This window comes from Phodopus roborovskii, unplaced genomic scaffold (assembly GCF_943737965.1).
Source record: "Phodopus roborovskii unplaced genomic scaffold, PHOROB, whole genome shotgun sequence".
Lineage (NCBI taxonomy): Eukaryota > Metazoa > Chordata > Mammalia > Rodentia > Cricetidae > Phodopus > Phodopus roborovskii.
Window position 1 is genome coordinate 25717735 of NW_026126571.1, and position 13287 is coordinate 25731021.

At 41.9% G+C, this 13287-nt stretch overlaps 2 protein-coding genes across 3 annotated transcripts in view; one reads left to right on the forward strand and one right to left on the reverse strand.

Moving 5' to 3' along the window:
• Igf2bp3 (insulin like growth factor 2 mRNA binding protein 3) overlaps positions 1–1129 on the forward strand; it is a 127057-nt gene extending 125928 nt beyond the window's left edge. For both annotated transcript variants that reach the window (XM_051202872.1, XM_051202873.1), the window contains exon 15: positions 378–1129. In XM_051202872.1, the coding sequence (XP_051058829.1) occupies positions 378–476 (99 nt within the window). In that variant the 3' untranslated portion in view covers positions 477–1129. The remainder of the gene's footprint in view (positions 1–377) is intronic.
• A 1827-nt stretch (positions 1130–2956) lies between these two features.
• On the reverse strand, positions 2957–12899 carry Malsu1 (mitochondrial assembly of ribosomal large subunit 1). The gene is made up of 4 exons (XM_051202962.1): positions 12647–12899; positions 11110–11288; positions 4505–4590; positions 2957–3165 (listed from the first exon to the last, which is right to left on the reverse strand). Exons 1-4 carry the CDS (start codon positions 12882–12884, stop codon positions 2988–2990), a joined length of 681 nt encoding a protein of 226 aa, XP_051058919.1. The 5' UTR covers positions 12885–12899; the 3' UTR covers positions 2957–2987.
• Positions 12900–13287: the final 388 nt, after the last annotated feature.

Sequence of the window (13287 nt, forward strand, 5' to 3'; positions counted from 1 at the left end):
AACTCAGAGGTTCCCATACTTCAGCTTTTGTCCTCAGTGCACACTGTCCCTGGCTGTGCTTGGTGCATCTGATTTGTTGTTGTTTACTTATTTGTAAGGATTTATTATGTATACAACTTTCTGTCTGCACCCATGCAAGCCATGAAGGTACTGCTCTCATTACAGATGTTTGTGAGCCACCATGTAGTTATTGGGAATTGAACTCAGAACCTCTGGAAGAGCAGTCAGTGCTCCTAACTTCTGAGCCATCTCTCCAGCCCCAGTGCATCTGGTTTTCCTTTCAGCCAGCACACTAAGTATTTCAGCTTGATGCTCTGAGATAGAGTAACTTAGAAACTTTGGACTATGTGGATTCTGTGAAGTCTGTCCTTTTGTAGGTTGCCCAGAGGAAAATTCAGGAAATCCTGTCTCAGGTGAAGCAGCACCAGCAGCAGAAGGCTCTGCAGAGTGGACCCCCTCAGTCAAGGAGGAAGTAAGGGCTCAGGAGACAGCCACCACAGAGGCAGATGCCAAACCAAAGACAGATTTGCTTAACCAACAGACGGGTGCTGACCCATCCAGAATCACATGCACGGGCATTTCCCTAGCCGGTTGTTTCTGAGGACCAGGCAACTTGAACTGTCTCTGTGAGAATGTATACTTTATGCTCTCTGAAATGTATGACACCCAGCTTTAAAAAAAAAAAAAAAAAAAAAAAAAAAAGTGGGGGTAGGGAACAAAAAAAAAAAACTGTGCACTTCCCTTGTGATATCAGAGTATAACAAATGTGCTCATTTTTAACATCCTCTATAATGCCAGAAATTGGCATAAATGGTACATTCACTAAATTCATCAAATAAATTAGAAAAAATAGATTGTTCCTAAGTCCAATTGTTGAAATTGGATCACAGTAGAATTCCCACAGGAACGTGCCGTTAAGCCATTAGAGTAGAACTGTTTCCTGTTTCTCTAACACTAACATGGATAACCTAAGGGAAGTGCCCACCGCTGCGGGCGGGGTATTAAACGTGCATTTTTACTCAACTACCTCAGGTATTCAGTAATACAGTTAAAAGCAAAATTATTCCTTTTTTGAAAATTTTATATACTTTATAAAGAAACTCCAACCGTTTTTTTAAAAAAAATAAAATTTAACAGTTATCAGCTGATAGGCAAATAATTGAGAAAGAATTTTAGTCTGGCTGGTGACAGTTAAGTTGGAAAATTAATTTTGCATTTTTTTGAGCCTTTTGACAGTAGTTGGAAAAGTCCAATAAAGTTCGAAGATTTGAATGAAGCAGTGCCTATTGTTGGAGAGCAGTGATGCCATGTACTCCTCTTTACAGTTGGCAAGGCTGAAGGCACTAACGGCAGAGCTGTGGTGGGCGTTGGAATGGCTAGTCTGAAAAGAGCTTCGAAAGACTGGGATTTATTTTAGCTATGCGTGTGAACGCATAAATGCTTTGTCACTACCTAAAGGAAATGCATCAGTGGAGAAATGCAGAATTTAAACAAAATCAGCTTGAGTTTGTCTCTCAGGATGCTCAGCTTGCTAACATGAGTGAGATCAGGTGCTACTGTGAGCAGACACCCAGAGAACTGCTTTGTGGAGACCAGGGTGAGTCAGGTGCTGTGACAGTGAAGGCAACAAAAAGCTGTCTCCTTGTGCCGGGCGCTGGCATGAGCCAGCCTAACTAAGCTATTTGGAAGATTTTTTTTTACGGAGTGGAAGTAAGTTCATTGAAAATGCAATCTGGAATGTAGCAGGGTTTCTGTGTACCCTGCTCACCTGACAGTAAGTACAGGCAGGGAAGGCAGCAAATGGTTTTGGGAAAATGACTGTGGAAACACCTGAATGTTGAAAGGAAAAACCCTTTGCCCCTCCCCCCACTTAGTGGCAAAGCCCTGTATGGATACTCAAGGGTGGTCCTCAAGGCCATGCTGCTCTCTGAATTGTTTTTGTTACTTTGTTCATAAGGTGGTTACACTGGCCTTGAGGGCATTATGTAACCCTTCAAAAAGTCATTTTGCCTCATTTGTATTTCAAGATTAACTGAACATCAGCAAGTATATCATTTAGACATTATGAAAACAATTTGAAATTTTTTTCTAAAAATTTTCATAAAACCAGTTTATTTTGTAGTTTAAACCAAAAAGTGCCCCCTTTACAACTGAATTCATCTAGCATTCATATTTTTTCATATGATGGATTTAAACTGATTTTAAAAAAAAGTGCTCTCCCGCTTGGATTTCAGGGGAGATGTGTTCAAGGCCAGGGGACTTCCCCGATATTTGGTTTCTACAGGTTTTTTTTTAAACTAACAGGTGCTACATTTATATCTGCTGGTTTCAGTTCTGCCATGTTTCACATCTAGCCTTTTAGAGTGGCAAATCATGTTTCACTTTCACTTGAGCATTGGTAGTGTGGAGTACCTGGTACAAAGAGTAATGCTCTACTTGAGTTTTGTATTCACCATATATGGATCATTTCTCATCTATAATGTGCCCCAAATGCAGCTTCATTTTCCAGGTACCTTGATGCAGAATAAAGTTTTCATCATAAGCCACAGCTTTTTGTACTGTTTTTCAGTTGAGTGTTCTTGAATCTGTCTCTACAATATACATCTTATCCTAGGCAGTGCTCTACCTACTGATAAGTTGTTTTTTCAGCCCTGCCTGGTACATTACAGTGAACCTTGATTATTCTACTTAATATGAACTAATAACTACAGATTTGCATGTCTACAAATTAACTCGAGTTTTCTGTAAAGATTAGTAAATTTGATCTTAGAGATCAGTACTAGGATTCTAACCCAGATAGGATCTCAAGAGTAAAACAGTGTGCTGAAAACTGGATTATATTACTGGTTCTTGGTCTGTGAGCTAGTTTATCTACGGTCTCTCCACAGCCGTTATCAGCATGAGTGTCCAAGAGCTAGACAACTTGTAGTGACCAAGCAGATGGCTCAGACACATCTAAGGGATGAAAGGCATTGCTTTGTTTATTGTCATTTGAACTCCACTGGAGTCAGGGATGCAGGGTCATCTTCTAATCCAAGAATGAAGTCTTCAGGTAATGTCTCAGCTGCTATCTGAGCTAACTGGTCATCAAAAGAACGTAGAGTCCATAATTTCTCTAATTCGTAGGTTTCTCTGGTTTCTGGAAGCATCAAATGAATCACCATACTGCCTATCAAGAACAGATAAAAATTATAATGAAGAAAATTCATTTGTTTATTTTTATCAATGTATCTGTCCCTCACCATAGACTTCTGGGCAGATGGTATACCCTTTCCTACAAAGCAATACTGTGCCTTTGTTAGCACAGAAATGAGGTCAACATGTAGCATCGATGACTGTTGTTAACCTTAACCAAGGGAATACAAGTTGAACTGTCAGATTCCTGTGGTCGTATCATCAACTGACTCCCAGGTTTTACTTTTCTGTCTTCAGGACAACAATGCTTGTAGCAATGTTTCAGTGTCTATAAACATCTTTGATTATCCTAACTGGAGAGAGGTTAGTAGATGCTGCTAATAAGCATCCAGTTCTGCAGTAGTCAAGATGTTCTCCGAGGCCACAGCAAAAACATCTGACCAAAATATGAATGTTACAAAGCTGAGAAACCCTATTTTACAGTCTTGCTGTCTCACAGCACAGCAAATGGGCCCTCCTCCTCCATAGACTCTTGGTGTACATGTTATCTGGCCACACAAAGTTTATGATGCTGGTTACTGCCATTGCTGCAAGAAACACACTGCTTTTTCAGAATGGTCTTCATGAAATTGGAAAGGCAACTTGTTAGCTTGTGAACTGGCTAGTTTCATGTCAATTTGACACAAGCTATGATCATCTGGGAAGAGAGAACTTGAAATTGAGAAAACCCCTCAAGATTGGACTATAACATAAGCAGGCAAGCCAGTGAGTGTGGTCACGTCATCTCTTGACTGGTGGTTCTATAAAAACACAGGCTGGGCAAGCCACAAGTAAGCAGCACTCCTCCATGGCTTTTTCATCAGGTCCTGCCTCTAGGTTCCTTCTTGCCCTAATGGCTTTTTTCAGTAATCAACTGGTACATGGAAGTGTGAGTGAGACAAACCTTTTTCTCCCCAAGTTGGTCATGGTGTTTGACCACAGCCATAGTGACTGACAGTTTGCAAGGAGGCTAAAATCTCAGATGCCTGCTTCCTGGCCCCAAATAAGCATATAGCTGTTGTTTTCCCTTAGTAGTATATATGTGGCTGGGAGGTGTTTTGAAATTGGCATATTAATACAACTGTTACTCATCTGTGTGGCCCCTTACATATACAGCATATAGTATGCCTTCTACCAAGAGGTGGTTATGCACATAGAATACTTGGATTGGGCAAAGCTTTCACATGTGAATGACAACACCTGAGCTGTAATTAAATCAAACTTTTGTTACTTGAAACAAATTTCAAAAATCTTAATATGCACACTCCAGCCATCTTTTTGTAGCTGAAAACAAAGTTTAAATAATGTGTGTAAACGGCACAACAGTAACTTACCAAAGTCCACACACAGCCAGTCATCAGTGTCCTTCCCTTCGATCTTGACAAACGGATCACTTCTACATTTCAGGTGTTTATACTGGAAAAAAAGCAGGTCATACATTTAGGGAAGTTTCTGTGAAGTTTCTTGGACTGGATTTGGGAACTAGCTATTCATTTCTCACAGCCATCACAGGCAATTATGATTGCCACATCTAGAGAAAATAATTTTATCCCTAAATCCTCAGCTATATTTCTCTGGACTGCAGCTCAACAGCCAAATGTATACTGTAAGAAAAAGGAAATGAAAATGTATGCCACCTGGACACATGACAAGGATACCCTCTTCAATTGGAAGGTCTAGCCAGAACAATTAAACTTAAAAAAGAAAAGGCATCCAAATTGAAAAAAAAAAAAAAAATCTTTTCAAAAACAATAAAATAGGAGCAGGGTCACGCCTTTAATCCCAGCACAGGAGGCAGAGGCAGGAGATGTAAGGAGTAGTTTTTTCCTCCCGCCACCGGTCTTGTCCTGCCGCCGCACCAGCCCCAGTTAACACACCGAGACTCTGTATTTGATATAATGCTGTTGGCTAGATACTAGTTTCTCATGGGCTAACTCTGTCTTATGTAGATCAACAGAAATGGGTTAATACTTATTTCCATGTGCTTTCATCTTACGGGGGAATGGGGCCGTTGTCTCCCCAGTCTCTCCATCTTGACTCCTCCTTACTACTTCCTCTTTCCTCCTCGTCTCCTAGTCCTGCCTAGCTTTCCCATTGGCCAACAGTGCTTTATTCATTAACCAGTATGAGAAACATTTACAGAATGACATCTCCCATCAAGAGGATCTCTGTGAATACGAGGCCAGCCTGGTTTACAGAGCTAGTTCCAGGACAGGTAGGGCTGTTACACAGAGAAACTGTCTCTAGAAACAAACTGTTACGGTAAGTTTGTCCCCTCCAGTTTGATCCCACTACAGCGCCAGCCCCAAATAACACACAGAGATGCTGTATTAGATATAATTCTGTTGGCCAGTTACTTATCGGCCACCTCTGTTTTAAATATTAACCCATTTCTATTAATCTAGTATTTCCATGTGATCTTATCTTACTGGTGAGAGGGGCTGGCGTTCTCTCTCTGTCCTCCATCTTGGATCTCCTCCCTATCTTGCTTTTCAATTGGCCAACAGTGCTTTATTCATTAACCAATAAGAGAAACTTATTTACAGAATGACATCTCCCATCAACAAACAAAGGGAATAAGCTTGGCAGTGGAGGGAAACAGGCTCATCCATTGCAAACCACAGAGCACTGCTAAAAAGATGTAAATAAATGGACAGATGCCCATGTCCATAGATTGTTAAGATGCTATACTAGTTACTTTCCGTTGCTATGGTAAACACCATGACCAAGCCAGAAGGAAATTTTCCTTCTGGCTTCTGGTTACTCAAAGCCATAAGAGTTGGGGAGGAATGGCAGCAGGTGGTGGGGGTGACACTAAAAGTTGACATCTTTAACCATAAACAGAAAGCAAAGGGTGAACTGGAAGTGGGATGGGGCTGTGAACTCTCAAAGCCTGCCCCCAATGACATACTTTGTCCAGCACAGCTGTACCTCCCATCAACTTCCCACGTGGCACCACCAGCTGGGGACCAAAGGCTCACATATCTGAGCCAATGAGAGACATTTCCCATTCAAACATTACATATACATATACCAATAGTTCTCAAAGTAAACTCACTCAAAATGGATTAAAATACCTAGGCATAAAACTGGAAATTAAAACTCAAAAGAAAAAGGAACAATTGATCCTGAGAATTAAATCCTTCTGGAGCTTAGGGGTATAGTTCAGTTGTATGATGTTTGCATGAAATGATCAAGACCCTGGTTTCAACTGACACTACGATACATCCAATGACTATTCCACAAGGTCAAATGACCACCCACAGAATGGCAGGATTTGCAGCTCACATACATATTTGACAAAGAATTTCAAAGAATTTATATGCAGAAAACAACTCTCTAACAACAAAACTGATTTTTTTTTTTTTTTTTTAACTCCAGTGTAGCCAGGGTCCCCTGATAAACTGGAACTTTGGTTCCAATGGTATCTGAGGTCCATGTGCAGGATCCTGAGGATATTGCTATTTCCCAGAGGTTACTTTGGGCCTTAGCCTCTAACTATAGCCCCCAGATAGTAGACAGACTTCCTTGGGTTTGAAGTTTGGTATCCTTCCTTTAGCAGTTCAGACTCCATCTGGCTGCCTTACGTGATGTGCAGTCCCACCCCTGGCCCTCCTGGCACAGCCAACACAGGATCGCCTAAGCAACTCAATTTGGCAATCAACACCAAGTTTCACCAGTCCACACAGCTGAAGTTCAGGCACATATTCCTCTAGCACAGTAATTTTCAACTTTCCTAATGCTGCAGTCTTTTAATATAATTCATGCTGTAGTGACCAAGTATAAAATTATTTTCCTTACTATTTCATAGTTTTGCTACTGTTGTGAATCATACATATCTGTTTTCCAATGGTCTTAGGTGACCGCAGTGAAAGACATTTGACCCTAAAGGATCAAAACCCACAATTTGAGAAATGCTCCTCTAGGAGAGTTTCATAAAACAAAATATCCAACAGGCTCAGAAGGGAAGTCATAACAAATCCACTTAACAGACATATAAAACATGATGCCACCACCTATACCAAACCACTGACTCCCCAGAGAAACTAGAGATAACTGAAATGCATGAGAAAGAATTCAGACGTTTATCTTTTTTAAAGACTTAATTATCACTGGGCGTTGGTAGGGCACACCTTTAATCCCAGCATTCAGGAGGCAGAGGCAGGTGGATCTCTGAGTCCAGCCTGGTCTACAAAGCTAGTTCCAGGACAGGCTCAAAAAAAAAAAAAAAAATCACATTATAAAATTCACAGATTAGGAAATCTATCCATCTATCCAAGACTTTCACAAGGCAATCTCCAAAGTGATTGTAAAAGTTACTAAATTGAAGGTGAAAGTGTAGGCAAAATTCAGCAGAATGCCAGGTATGGTGGCACATGGCTTCAATCCCAGCACTCAGGAGGCAGAAGCAGATGGATCTCTTTGAGTTCCAGGCCAGCCCAATGTTTTACAGTTGAGACCTTGTCTCAAAATAAATAAATAAATAAATAAATAAATAAATAAATAAAAAGCAAACCAACCCTTATTTGTAAATGACAATTCTTTACATGAAAGACCCAAGAGTCTACTAGAAAACTCTTGAGCCTAATAAGTTCAAGCTGTTCAAGCTATACAAAGTGTACTCTCAATGTACTCTCAAAGCAATTGTGTATATATATGTGTATACACACACACACATATGATGGGAGATGTCATTCTGTAAATATGTTTCTCATACTGGTTAATGAATAAAGCACTGTTGGCCAATAGGAAAGCAAGATAGGCAGGACTAGGAGACGAGGAGGATTGGAAGAAGGAGTAGGGAGGAGTCAGCATGGAGAGAAGGGAGAGAACAGAACCCCTGGCCCCTGCTCTCCGGTAAGATGAAAGCACATGCAAATACATAGATCAACAGAAATGGGTTAATAATTAAGACAGAGCTAGCCGATAAGAAACAAGTAACTGGCCAACAACATTATATCAAATACAGAGTCTCGGTGTGTTTATTGGGGCTGGCGTGGCGGCAGGACAAGACCAGCAGCGGGAGGAAAAAACCTTACTCTGTGTGTGTGTGTATATGCATACATATACATACATACATACATACATACATATATATATGTATATATATATATATATATATATATGTTACTATTATATTGGTAACTAAATTGGAAAAAATACTTGCTGCCATTCCAAAGACTGGGGGTTCATTTCTCAGCACCCATATGACAGCTCACTCCTGTTCCAGGGGCTTTTATTCTCAAACACTATATATTAAATTATTTTAAAAAAATAGTAACTGAAAGCCAGATGCCTTTAATCCCAGCACTTGGGAGACAGAAGCAGGTAAATCTCAGTTCAAGGCCAGCCTGATCTACAGAGAGAGTTCCAAGACAGAGCTACACAGAGAAACCCTGTCTTGAAATTTCAATAGAACAAAACTTCAAAAACAATTACATATTTAGGAATGCATCTGCCAAAGAAGAGAAAGCTCTACAACAGAAACTTGAGGACACTGAAAAAAACTACAGATGACACTCAGAACAAAAGAGTGAAAATGGCTTTTATTACCTCAATTAATTTACTGATTTAATGCAATACCTGCCAAAATTCCAAAGTCATATTTTACAGTTTAAGAAAAAAAAAGGGGGGGGGGGAATGTATGTGGAACAAAAGACCACAAATAGCCAAAACCTAAGGAGTAAGAACAATACTGACCTTAAATTATACCACAGTTATAGTGATAGACTTCACAGGTATAGGTAGACAAGAGAGTTGGCCCTGTACTTAAGAGCATGTATTGATTGTGAAGGGACCTGGTTCAATACCCGCACAGTAGCTCACAACCACCAGTAACTCCAGTTCCAGGGATCAAACACATCTTCTGACCTTCAAGGGAACCAGGCACACAAGTGGTGCACATTCATACATGCAAGCAAGCATACAACTTTAAAAGTCTGAGAAAATTATAAATTTAAAAGATTTATAGACCAATGGGATAGTAGAGGACACAGACGTAAAACTGCTGTGCTTACTTAATTTTAAAGGAGACAAAAACAGAATACTCTTAAGACACTGGAGTAAGAATTTCTAGATGGAGTATCAATAGCATAGGAACTAGCCCAAGTCAACAGACTGGGGTACATGGAAAGAAAAGATTTTTAAGTCTGGTTAATTTCACTATGTGATGTTTATTACTTTTTATTTTAAAAAAGTTAAAAACAGAATGACTATATGATCCAAATATTACACCTCTAGGTGCACATCCAAAATAATTAAAACCAAGAACATGACTAGGCAGCTCTATGCCCATATTTAAAGTAGCAGTCATAGGGGTTGGGGATTTAGCTCAGTGGTAGAGTGCTTGCCTAGCAAGCACAAGGCCCTGGGTTCGGTCCTCAGCTGGGGGAGGAGGGGAACGACAAGGTAACTAAAGTAGCAGTCATAACAGCCCAAAGCTGGACACAACCTAAGTATCCATCACTGGGTGAATGGATAACTAGAACTACACAGAGAAACCCTGTATCAAAAAAAAAAAAAAAAAAAAAATCTTCCTCTCTTCCCAAACTCTATCACACTGCAAGTGGTTGCTTTCAAACCCATTTTTATCTTATGAGCTGTCTCTAGGCATCCTCAGCTGTTCTTAATTGCCTTGTTTGACCAATTTTTAATAAGAGTAGTCTGTTCCCCTGTAGAACGGAGTAACAGTTTGCCAGAAGCTGCAGTCTGTATACTCTTTCTTCCCGTTCTGAATCGCATTGAACTGGAAAAATGAACCCTCTTCCTTTCACACCATGAATTCAAGGGTTACCTATATTTCACTTTTACCTTCCCAATACTGCATAGTGTTTGGAGAACATACCAGCAGATGGGCCTGGGCTATGGTAGCTGAACAAGGGAAGAATAAGCAAGGTAGAAAGCAGAGTTCCTCTTTTAAACAAAACACCTTTCCTAAGTTGCTTTTGAGCATGGCTGTTACCATAGCAACAAAAAAAAACAAAACAAACTAGGACAAGGAGCATTGCCTAGACTTTTTGGAAATTGTGGAAATGTATATGGCTGTCCACGGTGGCAGAAATCAGAGCCGCATGTGGAAACTGTCTAAAATGTGGCTCATTTAACTGAAGAACTATATTTCAAAGTCTGATCTGCATCTGAATAGCCATTTCTGGAAGTGAGGAGGTGGTTCAGCAGTTAAGAGCACTTGTTGCTCTAGCACAGGACCTGTTTGGCGGCCACATTTGATGACTCGTGCATATAGACACCGAGGCATACACATCCATTTCATTTAAAGTGGATTTTTGTTGTTTTTAGAGACAGAGTTTCTCTGTGTAATCCTGGCTGTCCTGAATCTCACTCTGTAGGCATAGCTGGCCTTGAACTCAGAGATCTGCCTGCCTCTGCCTCCCAAGTGCTGGGATTAAAGATGTGGGGTCACCACACCTGGCTAACTTAAAATGATTTTAAGGGCTGGAGAGTTGTCTCAGATTGACAGCACTTGGGCTCAATATGAACAACTACATGGCAGCTCACAACTTCCTTTAACTCCAGTTCTACAGGATCACACCCTTTCCTCTGACTTCTGTGGGCATGGGGCATACACATAAAATAAAAATGTTAACTCTTTTAAATAAGTTTTAAGAATTTTTCAATGGCCACTTGTAGCTAGAGGCTATCATACTGGTGCTATTCTAGGACACTCGACATGAACTGTCTTCTGGCTTGATTCAGGGTATTAATTTTTCCTATCACAAAAGACAAGAATTAGAAATACCTGGATTCAACAGAGCTAAATACTTGTTCCCAAGCCTTTCACTATGCAAAACCATAAAATGACTCTTGAAAATGCCAAGGTCTGGGCTTTCTCTGTAGCCTCTCATACTGGCTTATCCCACCCTAATGTACTAAAGGTATTCTCTAGGTAAAGATTCAAAACAAAGCATAGCATCCTACCATCTTCACAATGTAGTAGGCCATAGCGTGTAAGTGTCGGGTGGAAGTCCCACTACCAACTACAAAGTAGTCTGTGTATCTCATTTCTGTAGGAACCTTGATCACACAAATGTCTCTTGCATTTTCTTGCCTTAGAAGTGAAACCAGCATATCGATGTCAAACTTGGTGCCACTGTGATCTGAAATGTAGAAGTACTTGTGTCAGATGGCCAAGAAAAAACAGACAGGTATCCAGAGAAGCAGACTGACACAGAAGTCTCCTTGAGGCTGGTACTGCTCCTCCAAGAGTGTATTTATATCCAAAATGCTTTGGTGAACACCAGCAGGAGGATCCCAAGTTCATCACTAGCCTGAGCAAGACAATGTCTAAAAAATTTAAAAACTCAACTAAAAAGCCTGAGAATGTGGCTCAGTGGAGGGATGCTTGCCTAACACATACAAGGCCCTGGGTCCAATTCCCAATACCATCTGCACTTGAGACCAACTAGCCAACCAATCAAAATTCAGCTCAAAAACGAACCAGGGCAGCAGTTTCTTAAAGCACAGCTCAGCTTTCTAGGCAGTATGCTCAGATCACACAGACACTGAGTACATTTGCTATTACCAAAGCAAGTGTAATAAATGTACCAAAGCAGTAGCAAAGACTGTGGTCTGTCTGTCCCCTGGTACTGAAAAGAACACGCAGCAAATGCATGGACGCCACACGACTTGCGGAGGTGACAATATCATGGGGCATGCAGGATTGAATCACACCTACAAAAGGCTACTGAACTATAATTGTGAGGTGGGCGGGTTCTCCAGCATTATCTGGTCCACAGCCTTCAACCGGCATAAAGTAACGTGGCTACTGGGACTAGAGCTGCTGAGACCAATTAGGTAACAATTTAAGAGGGTCTCATTTTGAAACATGTTTTTCTTATTAAATCTAGGCTGTTATCTTGTTTTGTTTTTTGGGTTTTTTTTTCTTTTTGTTAGCGATTTAGACACTGTTCTAAAAACAAATACTAGAGTGTATAAATTTGTAACTTTAAGTTCAAAGCAGACTCCAAAGGACCTGGAAATTAAGTCCATCGAAGGCTCACCCTCTCATATCCTATCATCTGTCAGATAGTATCTTCTTGTTTTGACCTTCTCTCATGCTTCTAAAACCGCTGGCAGTAACTGACGGGTCTTAATTGGACCCCAACTCATCTTAAATTTTACACTGGCAGGAGCACCAGGCTGCTCAGAATCCTCACGCCCCAACACACTCAGAAAGCCACTTCCTACGACCCTGGGTAGACCTTGGGGCGAGGTGAGGACCCTGGGGCTGAGGTGCCAAGGGCCCGTGTGACCAGGCACATGGCTGGGGTTTGGAAGACTGCCATGTCTCCTCGCCTCCAGGTTTGTTCGCTATGCAATAGGAAAGTGGGGGGGGGCCGCCACCCCTCAGGTCCCTTCTAGCGCTGCGTAAGTTCTGCGACTCACGCCGGAAACGCACAGGGAAGCCCAGGGCCGCCTAGCTCAGGCCGGGCCACTGGCCGTCCTGCCCGCGTACCTGCGGCTCCGGGTGGCGGGCGAGCGTCGCCATCGGTCCGCTCCTCTGGCTGAGGCCCATGGTGCAGGCCGCTCGCCGGGCTCGGGGTCAGGCCCGTCGCGGGCCCCGCCGAAAGCCATCGCTCTGCCAGCCGAGGAAGCCGAGGAACCGAAGACACCGCGGGGCCCGCTCGCTGCGCGACCACCCTGCGCCACAGCAGCGGCCACAGACGCCACACAGGCGACCAGCTGACACTCATGGCTGTCGCCGCGACTTCTCTGGGGGCAGGGCCCTCAGAGCGGCACTGGGATTCTACGTCATGGCATAGGCGGAGCCATGACAAAAAAAAAAAAAAAAAACCGGAGACTAGGATGGATTAGCTCTGGAGTCGTTGCTAAGGAGCGGTGGTGGTGCAGGCCTTTCAGTTCCAGGCCAGGCTGATCTAAAGAGCTAGTTCCAGGACAGCCACTACATAGAGAAACTGTCTCCAAAAAGCAAACAAAAACAAAACAAAAAAGTGAGTCCAAATACTCTTCATGGGGCTGAAGAGATGGTTCAGCGGTTAAAAGCACCGACTGTTCTTCCAGAGGACCTGGGTTCAATTCCCAGACCCACATGGTTCACAACCATCTGTAATTCCAGTTCCATGATATCAAACGCCC

Bases quoted from the DNA above. Each gene is read 5' to 3' on its own strand.
- Malsu1 (XM_051202962.1), bottom strand. From the start codon at position 12,884: ATGAGTGTCAGCTGGTCGCCTGTGTGGCGTCTGTGGCCGCTGCTGTGG. The intron at 4,591-11,109 runs GTAGGATGCTAT...CTTTTTTTCCAG, and splicing joins CCTACTACATTGTGAAGATG to TATAAACACCTGAAATGTAG. The intron at 3,166-4,504 runs GTTACTGTTGTG...CTTGATAGGCAG, and splicing joins CTGTGTGTGGACTTTGGTAA to TATGGTGATTCATTTGATGC.